We start from the raw sequence: 20,725 nt of genomic DNA on the forward strand, positions 1-20,725 counted from the left end.
GCTAGTCCCGGGAAAACCCGAGCTCGCGCGTCCCCCCACCCACTGCGAGAACGCGCAGAGCGTCGAGAGGCTTTCTTTGGGCTTGGGGGCGGTGAGGCTGTGCTCTCTTGAGAGACTGCTAGGGCAAGATGGGGTGGAAGTTTCTTCAGATCGTGGCCCGCCAGATCCGCCTAGGTTTAGGGACTAGAAGGTCCTGATTTCTTTCAGCTGAGGTATGAAGTGGATGGGCGTCCTTCATTTGGAGGAAGCAAGGAGATGGGTCCCTTTCAGTTTGGAGCAAGAAGTGAAAATAGATTACACTCAATTCAAAGGAGGAGGTGGGATGATTTACCCTTAGTTGGAGAAGAAAGAGGGACGGGTGCTCTTAATTTTGGGAAAAGGATAGAATGACTCAGTTTGGCCGCTAGGTAGAACACTAGCTAGAATCGATTCCGATTCCCCTCAATTTGGGGGAAGAACAGGGATGGGCTATACTTCAATGAAAAGGGGAAACGGTCCTTTTCAGTTTAGGGCGGGATAAGCCGAATGCCCCCTCAGGGAAAAAGGTTGAGTGAATTCCTTTTAGTTTGAAGGGAATCGATAGGCTGGGGTTTTCGTAGTTTAGGGAAGAAGAAACGTTCTCTTCATTGTCTCATGGAAAGGGTGAGAAGAGTTCACTGATTTAGGGGAAAGGGTGGGCGGTTGCCCCTCGATTTGGTGAATGAAGAGGAGGAGAGTCCTCCTCAGCCTGAGATGAATTCGGCCCAATCTGGACCTTGGGGTTTCTGGGGACGATGGGGACAGTTATCCCTCACAGCTTTCTAAAAAGGGCCTAGTGCGCGTGCGCAGCTCTGGTCTGAGAGCGGGGCCCGCAGGGGTCGTAGGCTCCAGAGGGCTGAGCTGAAGGCGACGGCGCACTGCCCCCTGCAGTCTGCACCGGGCAGCGTCGGGGTCCGCGGCCTCTGTACTGGCCGTCTGCCAGTCGCCGACCGCACTCTCGGTGGCGGGGCCGCCCTCTTCTCGCCTGAACCCCGCCATCCAGAAGACCCCCGTCACTCCCGCGACTGGCTGTCGCCGCTGGTGGGTGCGACCCGGCGGTGCCCCTTGGGGACTGTGGCCGCTCACAGCTCTGAATACGGATCGGGGGAGATTTGGGGAGGGTTTGAGGGAGCGGGCTTGAAGGACTAGGTTGCAGGGCTTGTGGGGGAGGGATGCACTGGGGGATTTCCAGAGTCGAGACTGGTTTAGAGCGGAGGGGCAGGCGTCCGGACTACGGCCGCCCGGGACAGGGTCTCGGAGTCCGGACCTGGGTTGGGGGTATCCGAGCCGGGATTGGGGGGAGCGGACCCCACGTGCCTGTGACGCGGGGGAGGCCGGTAGGCGGCGGCGGCGGCGGCGGCGGCGACACGGGGCCGGCGGCCGTGCGGTGCCTGGAGGGCTGCTAGGCAGGCGGCAGGATGCTGCGCGCCGCACTGCCGCTGCTCGGGTTGCCCCTGGCGGGGGCAGGAGCAACCGAAGAGCCCACCCAGGAGCCGGGGTCGCCGGGTGAGCCTCCCCCAGGGTTGGCGCTCTTCCGCTGGCAGTGGCACGAGGTGGAGGCGCCCTACTTGGTAGCCCTCTGGATCCTGGTGGCCAGCCTGGCTAAAATCGGTGAGTGCGTGTGTGCGTGCGCCAGGGCCGGCGGCGGGCAGCGGACCCGCCCCCAACCCCTAGTCCCCAAATCCGGGCCAGATTTTTGCAGAGTGCCCCGACTTTAGGTTCCGATTCCGCAAATCCGGGATCTCACCTTGTTTCTGCGCCTCCTCTTGTGGATCCCCCTCCTCCCCTTCTCGCGTGGGAGCCCTGAGGATTTGCCTTCTCAGAGGGCCGCCCCAGCGCTCTCCAACCCTATCCCTAGCCTACTTTGCCCTCTCTTTCCCCTCTTCTTGCAGTCAGCTCTTTGGTCTGGGCTCCCCTGCACCAATCCCCAGCCCCTGTCAGCAGTCAGGGCGTGTGGGTCATTGAGGGGATGGTATTCTCTGGCAAACCCCAGCATCCTGGTCCCGAGGAAGCAGCCTTCCCTGCAGGCCACCTCCAAATGCCCATTCTCTTGGGATGCTAAAATGTCACTTTTCCTCTACCCACCTCTATCCCCTAAAGATGTCTCCTTCTTGGCCCAGCTGTCCCCCACCCCCCCCCCACCCCCCCCGCCCCCCGCTTCCAATTCAAGTCTACCTCTTCCCACTTCAGGGTATGGGAAACTTCCATTTATTGGGCCTTACTATGTGCTGCCTGCCCTAGAGGCTTTCACACATCTAATTTCCTTCAGTCTGCACAGTACTGAGGGCTGTGCTTCAGACTCCTTTTCTTGAATAGAGCTGCTTTTCCTTGCCTCTGCCCTTTCCTCCCCACTTTTGAGCAGCCAGAGGTCCCTCCTCCCACCAGAGACCCTCCTCCCTCTCCCTGTTGTGCAGACTGCGCTGTGGGGGTGACTAATTATAGCTGAGCCGTTGCTACTCACTCCCCATCTAAGCTGGCACAGCCTGTACTCCCAGTCTCACCAGTACAGTCTTCACATAGGAATCGCACCGTCTAGAGTTTGCCCCCCTTCCCCCAGGGACACAGTTGGGAGTAGGGGCTGGGCAGGAACAGAGGAGCTCTCCACTCTGCCGTGGCAGCCCATTAATAATGGAAAACGGGGCTTGAAATGCCTTCAAGGAGCCTAGTTCTGTCAGAGAACAGGCTTTTGTGAAGGGTTTTGGATTGCAGTGCTGGGATTAATGCATGCTCTGGAGATAAGGATGGAATAAGGTCCCTGAAGTAGAGGAAAGGGGGACCAAAGGTAGGGCTGAGTGTGGGGAGAGTTGTGGCTGAGCTCACCTTAGGGCCTGGCAGCAATGAGAGCAAGGTGGGAGGAGCCTCAGATCTGGGAACCAAAATTGGGTCTGCTGAGAAGTCTGCCAGGTGGAGAGTTCCTGTCTTATTTAGGGTTTGCAGCAATGGCTGTAGTTTTCCCCATAAATCATAGTTCTTTTTCTAGCTTGGATGACATCTCCTATGGAGGTTGAAGAGGTTGAAGAGAGCCTTTTTCTCATCAACCAAAAAAAGAAAAAAACATCCTAGGGATTAGGGGTGGGGAGAGAGAGGTAGAATGTTCAGAAATACCATCCCCCAGCTTCATTGCTAGGATTTTTCTTTCCCTTTTATTCACCAAATATTTAGGTAGATCCCACCACAGGCCAGGCACTGTCCTAGGCTCTCTGGGTACAGCTTCCAAAGGGCACTGTCTTAGCATTGCGTCTCATACAGCCTAACACCAAGGTATCCCTCACTACCCACCACTCCAAGCATTGTCTGGGGAGAAGAGCTCACCTGGCCCAGGACCCAATCGAAAGCCCAAAGAGTATATGATGAGGCAAAGATAGGAGTGGTGATAGTGCTAGAAAATCATTCCATACCTCCTCTTCTTTCCAAGGGTCAGATATGTTATTACTTTCCCCCAGAATCATATTGAATTAACATTTGTTGAGATTCTATTATGTGTCTGACATTCTGCTAGGCACATTCACACTATATCATTTTTATCCTCACCCTGTGAAGGTTATTCTTCCCCATATTACAGGAGAAGAAATTGAAGTTCAGGAATTTAAATAATTTGCCTGAGATCACACAATTAGGATAGGATGGAGCCACAAGAAGAACTGGAGGTCTAACTGCTAAGTCTATTGCTTGTAAAACTACTGAGCCCTTAGTGAGCCTACATAATGAAAAAGCACACAGGGCTAAGAGATCTGCTGTACTCCTAGGAGGTATAATATGCATTATGGTCTAGGGCAGGACACAATAATAGAATAAAAGGTAACATTTATAGAGCATTTACTACAAGGCACTGGGCTAACTGCTTTTGAGCAGATCGTCTTACTTAAACCTTGCAACAACCCTACAAGATCAGTACTGTCTTTATTCTCATTTTACTGATGAAAAAAATTGCAAGTCAAAAAGGGACTGGGACTTCCTTGACTGTCCAGTGTTAAGACTCCGAGCTCCTCGTGTCAGGGGCCTGGGTTCCATCCCTGGTCAGGAAACTAGATCCCCTCAAGCTGCAACTGGAGATTTTGCATATTGCAACTAACACCCGGCCCAACAATTAAAAAAAAAAACTGAAGATATTTGCTTCCAAGTCACAGAACTGGTAAATGAAAGAGCTAGGCTTTGAACCCAGGGAGACTGACTCCACAGGCCCTGATTTTTACAACTATGTTATGCATAAAAATGTACCTACTATTTGCTGAGGTTCAAATAACGACAATGGATAAGGGAGAGCAGAAAAAGGTGAGGTCCTTTGAGGATGACAGTAGAGAGGATGGGGTATTTTTAGAAGTGGAAAAAGTAAGCAGAGACCTAGGTTACCATGACAGGAGCACTAAGAAACAGACAACTGTGGCTGCAGTGGAGAGTTTGAAGCTCTGGAGGCCGGAGATTCTAGCAGTCCTGAATTTCTTCTTCCTTGGTCCCAGGATTGGGGGTCCTGACCTTGAATAAATATCTAAGACTGGAAGGCTTTAGGCCAGTGCGTGTGTGTGTGTGTGTGTGTGTGTGTGTGTGTGTGTGCGCGCTTCATAAATTGATGACACCTCCCGCCCTATTCTTGTGTTGTAGTGTTTCACTTGTCTCGGAAGGTGACGTCTCTGGTCCCCGAGAGCTGTCTGCTGATTTTGCTGGGACTGGCACTGGGGGGCATTGTCTTGGCTGTGGCCAAGAAAGCGGAGTACCAGCTGGAGCCAGGCACCTTCTTCCTCTTCTTGTTGCCTCCTATTGTGCTGGACTCGGGCTATTTCATGCCCAGCCGGCTGTTCTTTGACAATTTGGGTGCCATCCTCACCTATGCCGTGGTGGGCACACTCTGGAATGCCTTCACAACGGGTGCTGCCCTCTGGGGCCTGCAGCAGGCTGGACTTGTGGGTGAGTGACTCTAAAATGTGGACCAGCCGTGGGGGGCTTTGCCAGACTCCTCACCCAGCTCCCTTCTCCTCCAGCTCTGAAGATCCTATGTTGACGAGAGCCATGCCCTGAGACCTCCATCTTAGGTCCTTCCCAACGGGGCAGTGCTCCAGATGGGCCTGCAGCCTTGGTTTAGGTCCCTGCCAGATGAGTCTGGGCTTCTGCAGATGACAGCTGAGTAGGGGCCTGGCTCCCAGCTGTGCATGGGCTGCCAAGGCTGGGAAGCCTGCATTACCACCTGCTTCCTCCTGCCCTCTGTTACCACACTGCCAGCCTGGCTCCCCTGAGGCACAGCTCAACATCCCTTTGAGGGCTCTGCCCAGGTCACATCAGGGTGGTTTTCTGTTTTTATTATTTTAATAAATACATATCATATGTCTGCAGAATGCAAGACACTACACTGGGTGTTCTCTCTTTGCTCATCCCACTGGCTCTTCATATCAACCTTGCTGGGGGTATCATTTATCCCATTTAATGGACAAGAAAATAGAGGCCCTTAAACTCATTTGATATCAGGTCCAAGGTTAGCAGGAGAGGGTCATTTTACTGAGCTCTTTGCCTTCAGGCTGCCCTGTTCTGCTCCCTTCTTTCTCATTTTCTGGGCCCCAAATCCATTCAACCTTGAAAGTTGATAATTCAGACTTCTTCCCAGGGGCAAGGGGAGGTTTGCAATTTCCACTCAGGTCTCCAACCTGGTTTTTCTATGGGTTCAGTGAACTCTTTGGGTGCAGGAAGGGAGGGGAGAACATCAGACCATAATCATAGTAATCCTAGTAATAGGTAATAACTACTGAGTGCTTACTATGTATTGCTGCTAAGTCACTTCAGTCGTGTCCGACTCTGTGCCTATGTATTAGGCACTGGTTAAATAAGGAACTTTCTGAGGTAGACATTATGATTATTCTCAGTATGTAGAAGTGGAAACTGAGGTTCACAGAGATTGCACGGGATGTTCGAGTCCCACCAGTGGTGGGTGCTTTTCATACTGTATTCAGCCATCATGGATGGATAGCCCCTCCCGCTCCTGCTAAAAATTGTGCATGTTGCCTTCCTTAGGCTGAGAACTACGATGTGGGAGAAGGCACTCTTTTGTTCTCCTAATAAAGCCAGTCAGCAGCCTATTTCCACCTGATGGTGGTTATTATTGCTGTTGCTCAGTTTTTTCTTGTCAGTGCCATCTTAACTCTCCAGGTTACACAGAGCTTTTGTAGCCATTTCCCTGCTTGATTTCTGCAGCAGTCTTGTCAGGCAGGCATATGAGGAGGTATGGCTTATGAGAAGTCAGGTGGCAGTGACAGTGCCCATGTCATAGAGCGGGTAAGTGGCAAAGACAGTCCTTAGGCTCAGGACCTAAGGTCTCCTGACCTGCAGGCTGACGCGCTCTTCACCGTCCCAAGTCCTCTCAGGGCATCCTTGTTTCAACAGTCTGGGCCTGTTGCTGGGGCTGCTGTAGGCAATTCAGTACCTCACCATCTGCTGTCCCTCGAAAGCCCCTAGAGTGCAGGCTGGCTTGCTGGACTTCCTGCTGTTTGGGAGCCTCATCTCAGCAGTGGATCCCGTGGCCGTGCTGGCTGTCTTTGAGGAGGTGCATGTCAACGAGACCCTCTTTATCATCGTCTTTGGCGAGTCCCTGCTCAACGATGCAGTCACCGTGGTGAGAGTGCACAGTGGGCTGCCGTTGCTCGACCCCACGCTGCCATGCTTTTGACCAGGCTCAGACCCTTCCCCAGATCCCCTGGGGAAGAAATCTGGTCTCCGCCTTCCCCCATCATCACTCCTGATGCACCACTTCTCACTCAGGTGCTGTACAAGGTCTGCAACTCTTTTGTGGAGATGGGCTCTGCCAACGTGCGGGCCACTGACTACCTGAAGGGAGTCGGTCAGTATCTCCCCCTTCTCGGCGGGCGCCGGAGGCTGCCTCCCTCGGGTTGCTGAGCCCCTCCCCCACTGCGTCTGGACAGAGGATGCTGCTGGGGTGCCTCATTCCTCCCTTCCCTCCTCCACGGAGAAACAGGGCCCTGAGAACCCGAGAAGGAGGGGCTTTCCTGCACTCCTGACCCCTGGGGAGCATGGTGGGCATCCTTCTCCACTCCCCGCCAGGCAGCAGTCTTGTTGGCCCGGGAGGGGTCCCAGCCAGGGGTCATGCTGACAACCCACTCCTCCCCCAGCCTCCTTGTTTGTGGTCAGTCTGGGCGGGGCAGCCGTGGGCTTAGTCTTTGCCTTCCTCCTGGCCCTGACCACACGCTTCACCAAGCGGGTCCGCATCATCGAGCCGCTGCTGGTCTTCCTCCTCGCCTACGCAGCCTACCTTACCGCTGAAATGGCCTCGCTCTCTGCCATTCTTGCGTGAGTCCTGTGGGCGCCGAGCACGCAGGCAGCTGGGAGGGGGCGCTGGAGATGGTTGCCCTTCACACAGACAGAAGCAGGACCTTGAGAAGTCTATAGGTTTCCCTGAGTGGGAGCTTCAAATTTCCCAGGGGAGACACTAAACCTCAGGGAACATTACAGGACCCACTTCTAGAACTGTCCTGGGCCCCCAGAACCCATTTTTCCCGTGCCTAAGGAAATGGCAACCCACTCCAGTGTTCTTGCCTGGAGAATCCCAGGGATGGGGGAGCCTGGTGGGCTGCTGTCTATGGGGTCGCATAGAGTCGGACACGACTGAAGCGACTTAGCAGCAAAGTGTTCTCTGGGGTGTGTGGGCTGAGCCAAACGTGGACTTTGAGGCTTGGTGCCATGGCTCTGGTGGTCACAGAACTCTGAAAGGTGCTTCAGGCAGTCTGTGCCAGTCAGATCATGTTTTCCCTGCCTTCCCCTCCAGAAGGCACTGAGTAGGAAGCCTGGCGATTCCGACCCTTTTAGCCCAGGACTACCACTACCAGCCTGGGACGGGCTCCATGCCTCGCTGCACTTTGGCTCTGAGTCTGACATCCTGTGACGGGCATCCTCTCCTGTGCATGCTCAGACCCCAGAGGCTGTGCTTCCTGCGGCCCCTCCTCATCGCCCTGACTCTCCATTCCTCTCCCAGGGTGACTATGTGTGGCCTGGGCTGTAAGAAGTATGTGGAGGCCAACATCTCCCATAAGTCCCGCACAGCTGTCAAGTACACCATGAAGACTCTAGCCAGCTGCGCGGAGACCGTCATCTTCATGCTGCTCGGCATCTCGGCCGTGGACTCTTCCAAGTGGGCCTGGGACTCTGGGCTGGTGCTGGGCACCCTCTTCTTCATCCTGTTCTTCCGAGCCCTCGGTATAGCTGGAACCCTCTGCTTTCCTATCCCCCCTGCCCCTGCCCCCCACCCCAGCTCATCTCGCCCTCTGAGTCCACATCCTTGTCCTCCCAGTGTTGCTCAGCCCTCCCAGCCCTTCAGACCTGAGCCCTGATACTGGGTGCCAGCTGCAGCCAGTGCCCTCCACTCCCAACACCCTGCTCCCACTGGCCTCCCTCCTGCTGTAGGCGTAGTCCTGCAGACGTGGGTGCTGAATCAGTTCCGGCTGGTCCCTCTGGACAAGATTGACCAGGTGGTGATGTCCTATGGGGGCCTGCGGGGGGCTGTGGCCTTCGCTCTCGTCATCCTCCTGGACAGGACCAAGGTCCCTGCCAAGGACTACTTTGTAGCCACCACAATTGTGGTGGTCTTCTTCACAGTCATCGTGCAGGTGGGAGCACCCAGGAGGCTGGATGGGGAGAGGGTCTGGCAGGCCCTGGGGAGGCCTGGAGCCTATGGGAGAGGGGCTCCTTTTCCTGTTGGGGGCTGCAGGGGCTTGACTTCCCAGACTCTGAGGGCAGTGAGGTGGAGATATGGAAGCTGAAGCCTAACTGCAGGGAGAGAAAGGCAGCAGAGAATTGGCCAGGGCAGGGCTCACCGGCTGCCTGTCCATAGGGCCTGACCATCAAGCCACTGGTCAAGTGGCTGAAGGTGAAGAGGAGTGAGCATCACAAACCCACCCTGAACCAGGAGCTGCATGAGCACGTGGGTACCAGAACCCCATGCCCCCACCTGTCCCTCTCTCCCTTCTCCTATTCTGAGCAGAGTCCTGATCCGGTCCCCCTACCCACCCCCCTTCTAGACTTTTGACCACATTCTGGCTGCAGTGGAGGACGTTGTGGGGCACCATGGCTATCACTACTGGAGGGACAGGTGAGGGAGCTGCCCCCAGGCTCCTTCAGCAGCAGCAGAAGCACCCCCTCCCCACCACCCCCAGCCAGGGCAGCATGGGGGACATGCCACACTTCTGAGAAGGGTCACATCAAGGTGCAGGCTGGGTGACCTGTCCCTGAAGCCCCTCAGGCAGTGCTGGTGTCCCCGTACTCTTAGGATAAGATAAGGTTCCCCAGTGAGGCCTGCCCGGCCCTGCACTGCGTGGTCTGGCACCTCCAGACTCCAGCCGCCTTGTGGTCCACTGTGACTTTGACTCTCGGCCTGCCAATGAAATGAACCCTGTTTTAGAAACTCAGGACCCACCATGCTCCCCCTGCCCTGGCCACTGGGACCTCTGCACGTTATTCTTTCTACTAGAACATTCCCTCCCCTCCATCTTGCCTCCTTAACCTCTCTGTTCATCTTTCAGATATTACCACAGGCATCATGTCCTTAGGGAGGCTTCCCTGACTAGGACAAATCCCCATTATACTCTATAATTATCCTTTGTAGTTCCTGTCATGGTTGCGATTTTATAGTTACATGTCATAACTTCGTCAACGTCAGGCGCTGTCAGTTCAGTAAGGGCAGGGACCAGCTTCCAGATTTTCCCTGACCGATGCCCACATCAAGAGATGTGGGCCCCGCACTGGCGGTGCCCCGGCCCTGTCTGAGGAAGGGCCAGCACTCAGGACAGGGCCTGGCATCCTCTGTAGGTGGGAGCAGTTTGATAAGAAGTACCTGAGTCAGCTGTTGATGCGGCGCTCAGCCTACCGCATCCGGGACCAGATCTGGGATGTGTATTACAGACTCAACATCCGGGACGCCATCAGCTTCGTGGATCAGGTGGGCCAGCAGACAATGGAGAATGGGTGGGTGGCCAGCAGGGCAAGGCAGGAAGCAGGCAGGCAGGCCCTGAGCAGGGAGTTGGAAATTCCCAGTAGACTCCATGGACTTGTGAAGTGGCAGCTACAGGAACGAGCCCGGCCTGACGCTGACATTTAGAGTCTAGTGGGCAGTGCAGAAAGGTGGGAGACAGCTGGACTCTGGCGTCAGCAGACGTGGTTCAGATTCTTATCATCTCAGGCTTGTGACCTTGGGTAAGTCGTTTATCCTCTCTGAGCTTCGGTTTCCTCAACTGAAAGAAAGCGACAGTAAGAGTACCTCTGTCACAGAGTTTTGTGGGTGCAGTACAAAAAAGCACCTAGCGCAGTACCTGGAACATCGAGAGCAAAGTGTGTTAACCAGTGTTACTCCTTTTGTTCCCCTCTGTCTGCGCCACCTTCATCTGACTGCCATCTGACCTCTGACATGGCCCCGGCAGGGAGGCCATGTCTTGTCCTCCACTGGGCTCACTCTGCCCTCCATGCCCAGCCGCAATTCTGTGGCAGAGACCTCCGTCACCAACCTGCTGTAAGTCCTGGAGCCCTCTCCCGCTTCCCCACGCTCCTTCCTACTGGGCCCTCTCTCTGAATCCCTTCTGGGGAAGACCCTGAGCACCTCTGCTTCTGCCCTTCCCCTGGCCTGCGCCTCCCAGCCCCTCCCCAGCACACGTGTTCCCACCGCCCGCAGGAGGGAGAGTGGCAGTGGAGCGTGTCTGGATCTGCAGGTGATTGACACAGTGCGTAGTGGCCGGGACCGGGAGGACGCGGTGATGCACCATCTGCTCTGCGGAGGCCTCTACAAGCCGCGCCGCAGGGTGAGAGCAGGCAGGGCCTCTGAGTCCTGAGGGGGAGTGAGGTCTGGGGAGGCCGCGATCCAAGACTCAAGAGGCAACTGGCACCAGCTTGTGGAGAGCTGTAGATGCCCGGTTGAAGAGCATGGGCTTCATCTTGTTGGTTATAACCTTTAGTTTTGTTTTTGTTGTTGTTTTGAGAAAGGTTGGCCTGTTACAAGGATGGTTTAAGGATGTCTTCTCTGGTAGCAGAGAGCAGATCTAATTGGACAGGGTGAGTTGAGAGGCCGGGAGAGCCAGTTGGGAAGCTGGAGTGAAACACTGCGGATTAGAGCTGGGTGGCTGGAAGGAAGAGGGGCACAGAGGACTGTGAAATCTGCCAGGAAGGGGAGAGGAGGTATAGAGGGCTTGATGGGGGTCACAGACAGAAGCAGGAGTGCCAAGGAGGCCTGTGGGTGCAGCTTAACCTGGGGGAGGCTGACATCCAGTTTAGGTAACTTGAGTGAGTCCCATTCAGGTTGTGAAGCCTCGGGGTTGGAAAGGCCCAACCCATCCAGGCAGGAATCCGTGGCAACCCCGCAAGGGGGCAGCAAGCCATTACCTTGAACCTTTCTGAAATGAGAAGCCAGCTGTGACCATTCTTGGCAGCTTTAACAGTCAAGGCCGTTTCTACAGAGACGGGAATTCTTTCCCTTTAATTTGCTCCCTCTGGGCCTGATTTGACTCTCTGCACCTCTGCAGAGCAAAAGCCTGCAAAGATGTCAAAACAGCTTCCTTCCACACAGAGGCCTTCTTGCCTTCAGGCCAGCAGCTTCTGTCCCTGGTGTGTCTTCTTCAGCCGTTAAAAATGAGGCCCCTAGGAATTCTATGGTGGACTAGTGGTTAGGATTCCAGGCTTTCACTGCCGTGGCCAAAGAGGCCCCAGATGGAGGTGCTATGCTAGTTGTGGTTGGCCAGGACCAGGCACAGGGGACCTTTAACTTTTCTAGTTATGGAACTTGCCTTTCTCTTCTCGCAGCCCAGGATCCCTCCAGCTCTGGCTCATCACCCTGAGACCTCACACTGTTCGTACAATCAGGCAACCTACTCCCCATGTCTTCCTCAATTAATGACTGTGAAACCCTGTCTCATCCAACTTGTGGAGCTTTTGTTTGTTTTTTGGTTTTGTTTACTTTTTCTTATAGAAAATTTCAGTCATTCACAAAACTAGAGAGAATAAAGAAACTCATTTAACCATCACTCAGCTCCAATAATTCCCCCTTACACCCTATCTACACTTTATTTAATCTTAATGCAAACTCCAGACAGCATATTATCTCTAAATATTTCCATATGTATCTCTAGGTGGCAATAATTCTTTTTTTTTTTTTTTTTTTTTCAAAAAAGCCATAGTACCATTACCACATACAACAAGTAACAGTGACTCCTTCTCACATCACCTCAAATATCCAGCCAGAGTTCAATACATATCTTTTTCCATCTGGTTTGTTCAAGTCAGGATCCAAATAAAGTCCACACTTTGCACTTTTAGTAAGTATGTCTTTTTTTTTTTTTTTTTAATTTGTAATAGTTTCTTCTTCCTTTTTTCCCTCCTTTTTATTTACTAAAGAAACTGGATAGATCGTCTTAGAAAATTCTCCATTTTACCAATTTTGCTGATTGTATTCCAGAGGTGGTATCTGACATGTTATCCTTGGTACCCTGTATTTCTTGGTAGTTCAATCGAGAGGCCTGGTTGTATTCAGGAACATTTGATAGCTGTGCTATGTATTTCTTATTATATTACATTAGGAAGTATTGATACCTAATGATTGGCGGGCTGTTGATGTGTGTGTGTGTATGTAAGATTGGTCAATGGGTTTGGTCCAACCTGTTCTTGTGTAGTCGACTAAAAAAAAAAACTGGATTATGATTGTGCTTATCCTTGTTAAATGTCATTTTATTTGATTTAGCCCATCATTCCATCGTTTGGATCCCATGTTGGTCACCAAAAATCTCCTCAGATTCCCATCATATAAAATTCTGTTAAGCCTGTTAACTCTGTATTCATCAAAATCAACATAAAAATGAACATGATAGAGCTGAGGACAGAGCCCTGTGGTCTGCTACTAAAGACTTTCCTCCAGACTGACCTGGATCAAGAATTTTGGGGGTATGGTTACTCAACCAGTTCTAAATCCACTTAGTTATGCCAGCACGCAATCCATAATTCCTCATGTTCTTCACAGAAATATCATTAGAGACAGAAGTGTCTAGTATACAGTTAGAAACACAAGATTATAGTTTAAAAGAGACAGACAGGCTGGAGATAAAAAGATTTGGAAGCAATCTACAGCAGAGGTTTCCTGGCCTGGCTACATCAGAATCTCCTGGGGAGCTTACTAGAATACATATTCCTGGCTTCACCTCCTGCAGGGTCTGACTAGTGGAGTGGGATGAGGAATCTGCTCTTAATAAGCCCCTTGAGGGGGTTGAAATGCAGCTGGTCTGATGGCTGGTGTCTGGGAAGCACAGATTTATCACTGGGTTGGCTGGCGCTGAGAGAGTTGATACTTTCACTGGGGAGGGCATTAAGATGAGAGAGGAGGCCAAGGATAATGCTGGGGAATGCACATGGAAGAAAAGGGAGGGGAGCCAGCAGAGGAGGAGAGAGAAGGAGCCCTTGGAGGGGCAGTAGCTGATGCCCTTCAGAGCTGTCTCGGAGGCCTGGGGCAAGAGGAGGGCTGGACTTTGCACGAATGTTGCCTAACCAGAGGCCAAGGTACTGATGACTGGTCAGAAAGCTGCACAGTGGTGCTGCAGTCAGGCAACCCCCCTTGCTCCCATCCCAGCTGTATTTCTGACATTCAAGGAATTAATGGGTACTAGGGGAAGTGTCAGAATGTAAGTGTAAAGGTTTAGCAGTAAAAGCAAGGCAATGGTGTCAATGGAAAGGCGTTTTTCAAGGAGGTAAGGGCAGGAACAGGTCTAAAAGCAGAGGCAGGGGCTGGTGGCCAGGGAAAGATTGAAGATGCAAGAGTGGAGGACTGGGAGGGAGGAACTGATGGAGAGAAGGGAACTGATGGAGGTGGGGAGTGGGGAGTGAGGAGCCCTGTGAAGGAGCTGGGCTTCTGCACCCACCCACCCTGCATCAGTGTGTAGAAGAGGGAAGTTGGGAGGAGACTTAGAGGGGATTCTTAGATCTGGCTCAGGGAAGCAGAAAATATGAAGGGTAAAGGAAAGAGTCCAGCCTGGGGGTGTGCCGCAGGACAAGAATGATTGGGAATACATGGGTGGTACTTCGGGAAATTACCAGGAGGTAATGAAAAGGCTGCTAAGCAGTCACGGCCAGAGGTGGAGACAGGTTAGGTGAGAGTGTAGTGGGCTTGGTCTTTACAGGAGGAAGGCTTGGAAAGAGCAGATGATGGGAGTGGTACTGAACTGGGCACAAGAGATAGTCACGGAAGTTCCTGCAGCCTGAGGAGTCATGGCGGTAGCTGCAGAAAGGGCCAAGTGGGGAGGGCCAGCTGGACAGAGTCCTGTGTTGTCACAAGGCAAATGGGCCAGGCATGTGGACTAGGCTCAGATAACTGAGGTGCAAAGAAGGAAAAGCCTGCCTTGGTTTCATGGTAGCCCTGAGGACAGGACACAGGATCCCCTGTGTCTTGTCACTTCACATCTGAGAAAACTGGGAGAGGGCAAGAGGGGATAAGAAAAGCCAAATTTGAGGGAGTAGGTTCTGGGATAAAGAACTGAGAATATAGAGTTTGGCTGGGTCTCTATTGTATTTTTAATTTTTTTTTTTTTTCTCACTCCATGGCTAGTTGTGGAAACAGCGGGCTGGTAGGAGCAATGGTGAACTTGGGGCTGTGGTGTGGGGTTCCTGTGGGAGGCAGGACATCCAGCCTCATGGCAAGGTGGGGCTGTCATTGCCAGTACAAAGCCAGCTGCAGCCGCCACTTCATCTCTGAGGACGCGCAGGAGCGCCAGGACAAGGAGGTCTTCCAGCAGAACATGAAGCGGCGGCTGGAGTCCTTTAAGTCCACCAAGCACAACATCTGCTTCACCAAGAGCAAGCCACGACCCCGCAAGGCCAGCCGCAAGAAGGCATGTGCTTTCTCTAGGACTCCTGTTTGCAGCTGCAGGCTGATGGCATGTAGTTTTGAGCTCACAGGTTTTGGAATCCAGCCTCAGGGACCTGGGGGCTGCAGCCGCTTGGGTTCTCTTTTGCATCTTCCTGGATCCCCAGAGGGGAAGGTGAAGCCTTCAGAGGGAGAGCAGCCTCTTGTGGTCACCTGCCCAAGGCAGCAGGACCACCTACCAGAGGTGGAGTGAGCAGGAAAAAGGCAGATTCCTTGTTGGGGAAGGGGTGCGGGGACTCCATGAATTTCTTATTCAGCCAAGGCTGATGTACTGAGCATCTCTGCTGGGGCCATCAGACTCTACAACACTTGCTGGGGGTGGGGGGTCAAGGGATGATAGAACCACTGTAACTGACGCAGATTCCCTTCTGTGTGGCATCAGGAAGACCTGTCTTCTTGTTGACCCCACCAGATGACAGGATTGGGGTTTGGAGTCAGGGCAAGAGGCTTAGGACTTTTTTTTTTTTTTTGGTCCTTAGAAGGATGGCGTGGCTAACACTGAGGCTACAAACGGGAAACCTCCTCGAGACCTGGGCTTCCATGACACAGGCAAGCAGGGAGTGGGGTGGTGGTGAGGATGGGATGGGGAGGGGAAGGGCAGGGGCCCATCGACTGGAAGCCTGAAGGACCTCCTCTGCACAGCACTCAATGTCATGAGCTGGGGCTCTTCCCCTTAGAACTAGATGGACAGGTCTCAGCAGTTACTAGACGTCTGTGACACCTGAGAGTTAACTCCAGGCTACAGACCCTGAGGACCTAGAGAATGTGTCATAAATGGAGCCTGGTCTGGGCTTTGAAGGATGGGTGGGTCCTGGGGTCCAGTGTCCCTGCAGTAAAACCAGGGGCCTAGAAGAGCTGCACGCTGATGGGCCTTCCAGCCTTCCAGATGTTTATGCTTCCAGTTGACAATGGGATCTGGGGTTGAGAGAAGATGAAGGTGCCGGGAAGTGTGATTCCCTGATGGCTTCCTCTGAGGATCTGTCTTTCGTTGCCTCCTGGGGCTCTGGAGCCCCACGCCCCTTCCTCTCAAGCTCCCCCACCCCCCCTAGGCCCGTGCTGTAACAGCCACAGGACAAAATAGGTGTCTGTACCAACAGTGGGGCTCTGCCTAGATGGACAAGGGGTTGGGCTCCGGGCGGTACAAAGAGGCAGCTGCTGGACTGGCCAATCCCACTCAGCTCTTGTCCCTGTCTAGCTGCTGTGATCTTAACCGTGGAGTCTGAGGAGGAGGAGGACAGCGACAGTTCAGAGACAGAGAAGGAGGATGACGAAGGGATCATCTTTGTGGCTCGGGCCACCAGTGAGGTTCTCCAAGAGGGCAAGGTCTCAGGTAATGGCTTCCTCCTGCCTGCCTCCCTCTGGAGCAAACTGGAGCTACGCAGTTGGCTTCCTCCCCCTTTGCTGATGGCCTTTACTCCAGACAGTCACTCCACCTATCTGCTCATTCATTCATCAACCAGCATTTACTCAGCATTTCTTTTATGTCAGACATCTGACATCTATGATCTGATTCAATCTTCACAACAATCAAGATGGCGAAACTGAGCTCAGAGGAACTTGGGACTTGTCTAGAAATCAGCAGAACCAGAATTTGATTCCAAAGCTCACAGCCATTTCACTTGCCTCCCTTTACACTCTGGCGAGAGACACAAGGTGACAAGCAAACCTAACACCAGGTTCCGCTGTGACCCATGCTCAGCACACCAGCCCTCAGGTACAGCCCCCAGTAAGGGTGGCAGCCGGACCTGAGAGAGGAGCCTGCATTCATCAAAATGGCACTACTGTAGATAAAAACCAACATATATGTGCTTCCGTATGTGGAGACCTAATGAACTCAGAATGCTAACTTCCACTGCCAGTTGGCTCAAGAATTCTCAGGTGTCTTTTAAAAAACATCCTATTATAGAAAATTTCAAAATAAACAGTAGACAGAATAGTAGAATAAACTCCCATCTCTCTACCACCCATCTTCAATAATTACCTACTCCTAATTGATCTTATTTCACTTACACCTTCACTATGCCCCTCTCTTCACTGGATTCTTTTGAAGCAAATTGCAAATATCATACCACTTTATTGCTAAATACTTCAGCAAGTATCTCTAAAAGATAAGGATCCTTCTTAAAAATATAACAATACCATTATCATATCCAAAATCTTTGTTATCAGGTATCAGTCCGTGTTCAAATTTCCCTGATTGTCTTCATTTATTTTTACAGTAGGTTGTTCAAATAAAAATCCAGACAAAGACCCACACATGAAATTTGGTGGATAAGTCTCTTTTAACCTATAACACTGATTCTTAAGGAGGTAGTAATAGTGATTTTGTCCCCTAGAGCAGCGGTCCCCAACCTTTTTGGCACCAGGGACTGATTTCATGGAAGACATTTTGTCCACGGACGGGGGATGGGTGTGGATGAGTCAAGCATATTACATGTATTGTGCACTTTGTTTCTGATCTAGTGCCGCTGCTGATCTGACAGGAGGTGGCGGTCCCCAGCTTGGAGGTTGGGGACCCCTGCCCTAGGGTACTGTCTGGAGACATCTTGTGTTGTCACAGCGGGCAGGGTACCTCTGTGATGTGTGGGTAGAGGCCAAGGATGTTGTTAAAACACCCTACAACACACAGGACAGCTCCCTACAGCGAAGTCTCTGCTCCTACCTGTGACAGTGTCAAGTTTGAAAAACCCTGATTTACAGGTCCCCCCACCATACTTTCTTTCCTTGCACTGTATTTATTGAAATAACTTGGTTATTTGTCCCCGTCTTTCCTTGTCTGGATTTTGCTGATTGCATCCCCTAAGCATCATTTAATATGTCTGTTTCACTGACCTTTATATTTCCTTCAAATCAGTAATTAAACCTAGATCAGACTTGATAAGCATACTCCATAGGTGGTGATGTTATACCTCCCACTGCATCTCACTAGGGAGCATACACCATCTGGCTGTCTCTCTTTTTGTAGGTTAGTATTGACTATTGGCTTCAGTTGTTGTTAGCCTGAGCCACCCATTATCAAAGTCCCTGTCAGTTTTTCATCAGGTGGTCTTGCAGTCACTGGTCATCACTGCCACATCCAACAGTTCATTCCAGGTTGCGCAATGCTGATATTCTATGTCTATTTTTTGTTTGCATTGATTAGCAGGAATTCTTGTATTAAAAAAAAAGCCTTCCCTCATCAATTACTTAGTCAGTCTGAGGTACAGTTCATATAGGGAAGAATGGATAAATGCTTGAATTTTTCCTTTCCCTTATCAGTTTTCAGACCAATAGTTACCTGGCATCCTCTAAAGGTGAACACTGAAGTTTTTTTGTTGTTAAAATTTAATACAGCATTCCAGGGAGGTAGTTTCACTCTCAGTCACAGCATCAATACATTTCATAACATGGAGCATTTGAAGTCAAGTTCACAGGACTGCTCAGGACTTTATCAGTGAGCAGACACATACTGAGCACCTATTATATGCAAGGTACTGAGCTTGACTTTGGAGATCAAGGGGTGGTAGATAGCCAGAGGGCTGCTTCTTCCCTGCTTTCCTCTTTCAGAGCCTCAGCCTTTCTATAATGCTGTGGCTGAGCCTTCCGTTATGGCTGCCAGCACTTCTGGGATTCTCGGCTCACATCCTCTGTGCTCTGGCATCCCATTTGTGGCTCAGCTTTAGCCTATTTATTAATTTTTTGTGAGCTCAGACTCCTGGACTCTGTCCCACCAAAGGGCTGTGGTAGGAACTCAGGCAAGGAGCACAGTGGCCAAGCCTCGAGATCTTCCTCACCCTGGGCCGGGGGCCCAGCAGGATGTGGTTTAAGCCTGGCACTGCAAGTTGGCTGAGGGCTGATCATAGATGGGTTTTTTCCTGCCTTGCTCTCGCTTTGTCTTGTTCTAGTTGTTTTCATTTGTTCAGTAGGTATTTGTTGAGCAACTGCTACATGCTCAGTCCTGTGCTAGGTGCTGGGGATACAGTGGGGAGCAGACCCAGCTGTGGTGCTTCCCTTTGGCCAGGCGTGCATCCAGTAACTGCACAAATGGATGCTGCATGGCAACTGCAAAATGAACTTCTGTGCTTATACTTGAGACAGTGTCCACTGGATTGGCAATGAGTGCGTGTGTGCTCTGTCCCCAGGGAGCCTTGAGGTGTGCCCCAGCCCACGCATCATCCCCCCATCCCCAACCTGTGCGGAGAAGGAGCTGCCCTGGAAGAGTGCACAGGGGGACCTGGCCGTCTACGTGTCCTCAGAAACCACCAAGATTGTGCCCGTGGACATGCAGACAGGCTGGAACCAGAGCATCTCATCCCTGGAGAGCTTGGCATCCCCGCCATGTACTCAGGCCCCAACGATGACCCGCCTGCCTCCCCGCCCACGGGCCCCAGAAGAGCCCCAGGCCCCTCTCAAGCTGCCCCTCTCCTCTGATCCTCGCTCTTGCTTCGCCTTCCCCCCGAGCCTGGCCAAGGCGGGCCGTTCTCGCAGTGAGAGCAGCGCTGACATCCCCCGGCAGCAGGAGCTGCAGCCCCTCATGGGACACGAGGACCACACCCATCTCAGCCCGGGCACCGCCAACTCCCACTGGTGCATCCACTTCAACAAAGGCGGCCGGCTGTAGCCCAGACACTTGGGGAGGAGCAGGGGGCCAGAGACCCCCTGGAAGTCTTCCCTGCACAATGGGCGGAGGAGCCCACTCAACCGGACATGGGGTTAGAGGAGCCTGGACTGAAAGTAGCAGCTGGGCTCCCTTGGGGCGGGTCAGAAGGGTCTCCTGGGCTGGTCCTCACAGGAACCCTTTTCACCACCCTCCTTGTTCCTAAACTCCTGCCACCTTCCCTTTCAATAAGGCCCTAACTCTGGTTCAAGACCCAGTCTAGACGTTTTAGAGGCAAGGCCCAGAGACAAGGGGAGCTGATGCCCCTTCCCCAGCGGGTCATCCTGGGAGCAGTTCCTGTCCCCCAAGCAAGGGCATCTCTCCTCAGCTGACACTGGGCTGTCCTGCACTCCACCCTGCCCCAGCGTCAGCTAAAGGACAGTACCCTGGCAGTGAGGCTCCACGAGGGGCTGGTCCTCAGAGGGACTGGGCTGGGAGGTGCAGCAGGCTTTGCTGCCCTGTTGGCTCAGCTACCCACAGCCATTTGGTTTGGGGCAGTGGGAATCTGTCTCCACTCCTTGCTTTATCTTCCTCCCTTTGCTGCCAGTCTCTGGGGCAATAGTTCCTCCATTTCCAGGACTGAGGCCACAGGGTTGGGCCAGGCTTCGGGTCACGGCTGCTTCCTAGCAAGCATCACTCTGGGGATCTGCTGCTCTGCGTCTGGCTTTGGACCTTTCAGATCCTTGGGTCTGAGATTTGTGAGGAGGGGAGATGGTGGCCTCTGGCCTTCTGCACTGTCTCGTTATTTCCTGAACAGGAAAGGAGCTAGGTATCCCAGGATCACTGCTCCACTGCTCTGGGACGGGAGGCCTGACTATAATGGAAAGGGGGCTGACTGGGTGGCAGGTGACTTTCCTGGGGTTAGCACCTGCCCTGAATTGTGTACCTTGGACCTAAGATACATTAAACATCTTTCAGATGGATGTGTGTCCTGCGCCCAGGTGTCTGGGTGTTTTGAGGTGTGAGAAGGGGGCAAGAGGGCATGTGGTGAGGGAGATGGAAACTTTCTACACCATGCCCCAGGGCTTCCCAGATATGGTGGTGGGGGGTGGGGGGAGGAGGTCCTGGGCAGGAGTGTTAGGCCCTACGGCCCTCCCTCCCTCTGCTCCCATTCTTTCCCACTACAACACCTTACAGGAAGCCTGCAGCAAGTCCAGGGGATTGTTCTCTGTGCAGGGGGTCACAGAACTGGG

At 52.7% G+C, this 20,725-nt stretch overlaps 1 protein-coding gene across 7 annotated transcripts; it reads left to right on the forward strand.

Annotated features, from left to right (window-relative positions):
- The first annotated feature begins 47 nt into the window (after nucleotides 1-47).
- Nucleotides 48-20,455, forward strand: SLC9A5 (solute carrier family 9 member A5). 7 transcript variants are annotated; one of them, XM_070770755.1, is made up of 16 exons: nucleotides 48-1,059; nucleotides 4,618-4,920; nucleotides 6,450-6,613; nucleotides 6,760-6,838; nucleotides 7,128-7,305; nucleotides 7,988-8,208; nucleotides 8,416-8,618; nucleotides 8,843-8,932; nucleotides 9,030-9,100; nucleotides 9,817-9,946; nucleotides 10,425-10,513; nucleotides 10,673-10,799; nucleotides 14,691-14,861; nucleotides 15,376-15,445; nucleotides 16,092-16,226; nucleotides 19,018-20,455. In XM_070770755.1, exons 2-16 carry the CDS (start codon nucleotides 4,797-4,799, stop codon nucleotides 19,494-19,496), a joined length of 2,331 nt encoding a protein of 776 aa, XP_070626856.1. In that variant the 5' UTR covers nucleotides 48-1,059; nucleotides 4,618-4,796; the 3' UTR covers nucleotides 19,497-20,455. The 7 variants fall into 7 exon arrangements, with proteins under 7 accessions (XP_070626856.1, XP_070626857.1, XP_070626859.1 ...); XM_070770756.1 differs by having other exon boundaries at nucleotides 4,638-4,920; XM_070770758.1 differs by lacking the exons at nucleotides 48-1,059; nucleotides 19,018-20,455 and adding exons at nucleotides 1,192-1,629; nucleotides 17,116-18,930.
- Nucleotides 20,456-20,725: the final 270 nt, after the last annotated feature.

The sequence above is a fragment of the Bos indicus genome, chromosome 18 (genome assembly GCF_029378745.1).
Source record: "Bos indicus isolate NIAB-ARS_2022 breed Sahiwal x Tharparkar chromosome 18, NIAB-ARS_B.indTharparkar_mat_pri_1.0, whole genome shotgun sequence".
Taxonomy (NCBI): Eukaryota; Metazoa; Chordata; class Mammalia; order Artiodactyla; family Bovidae; genus Bos; species Bos indicus.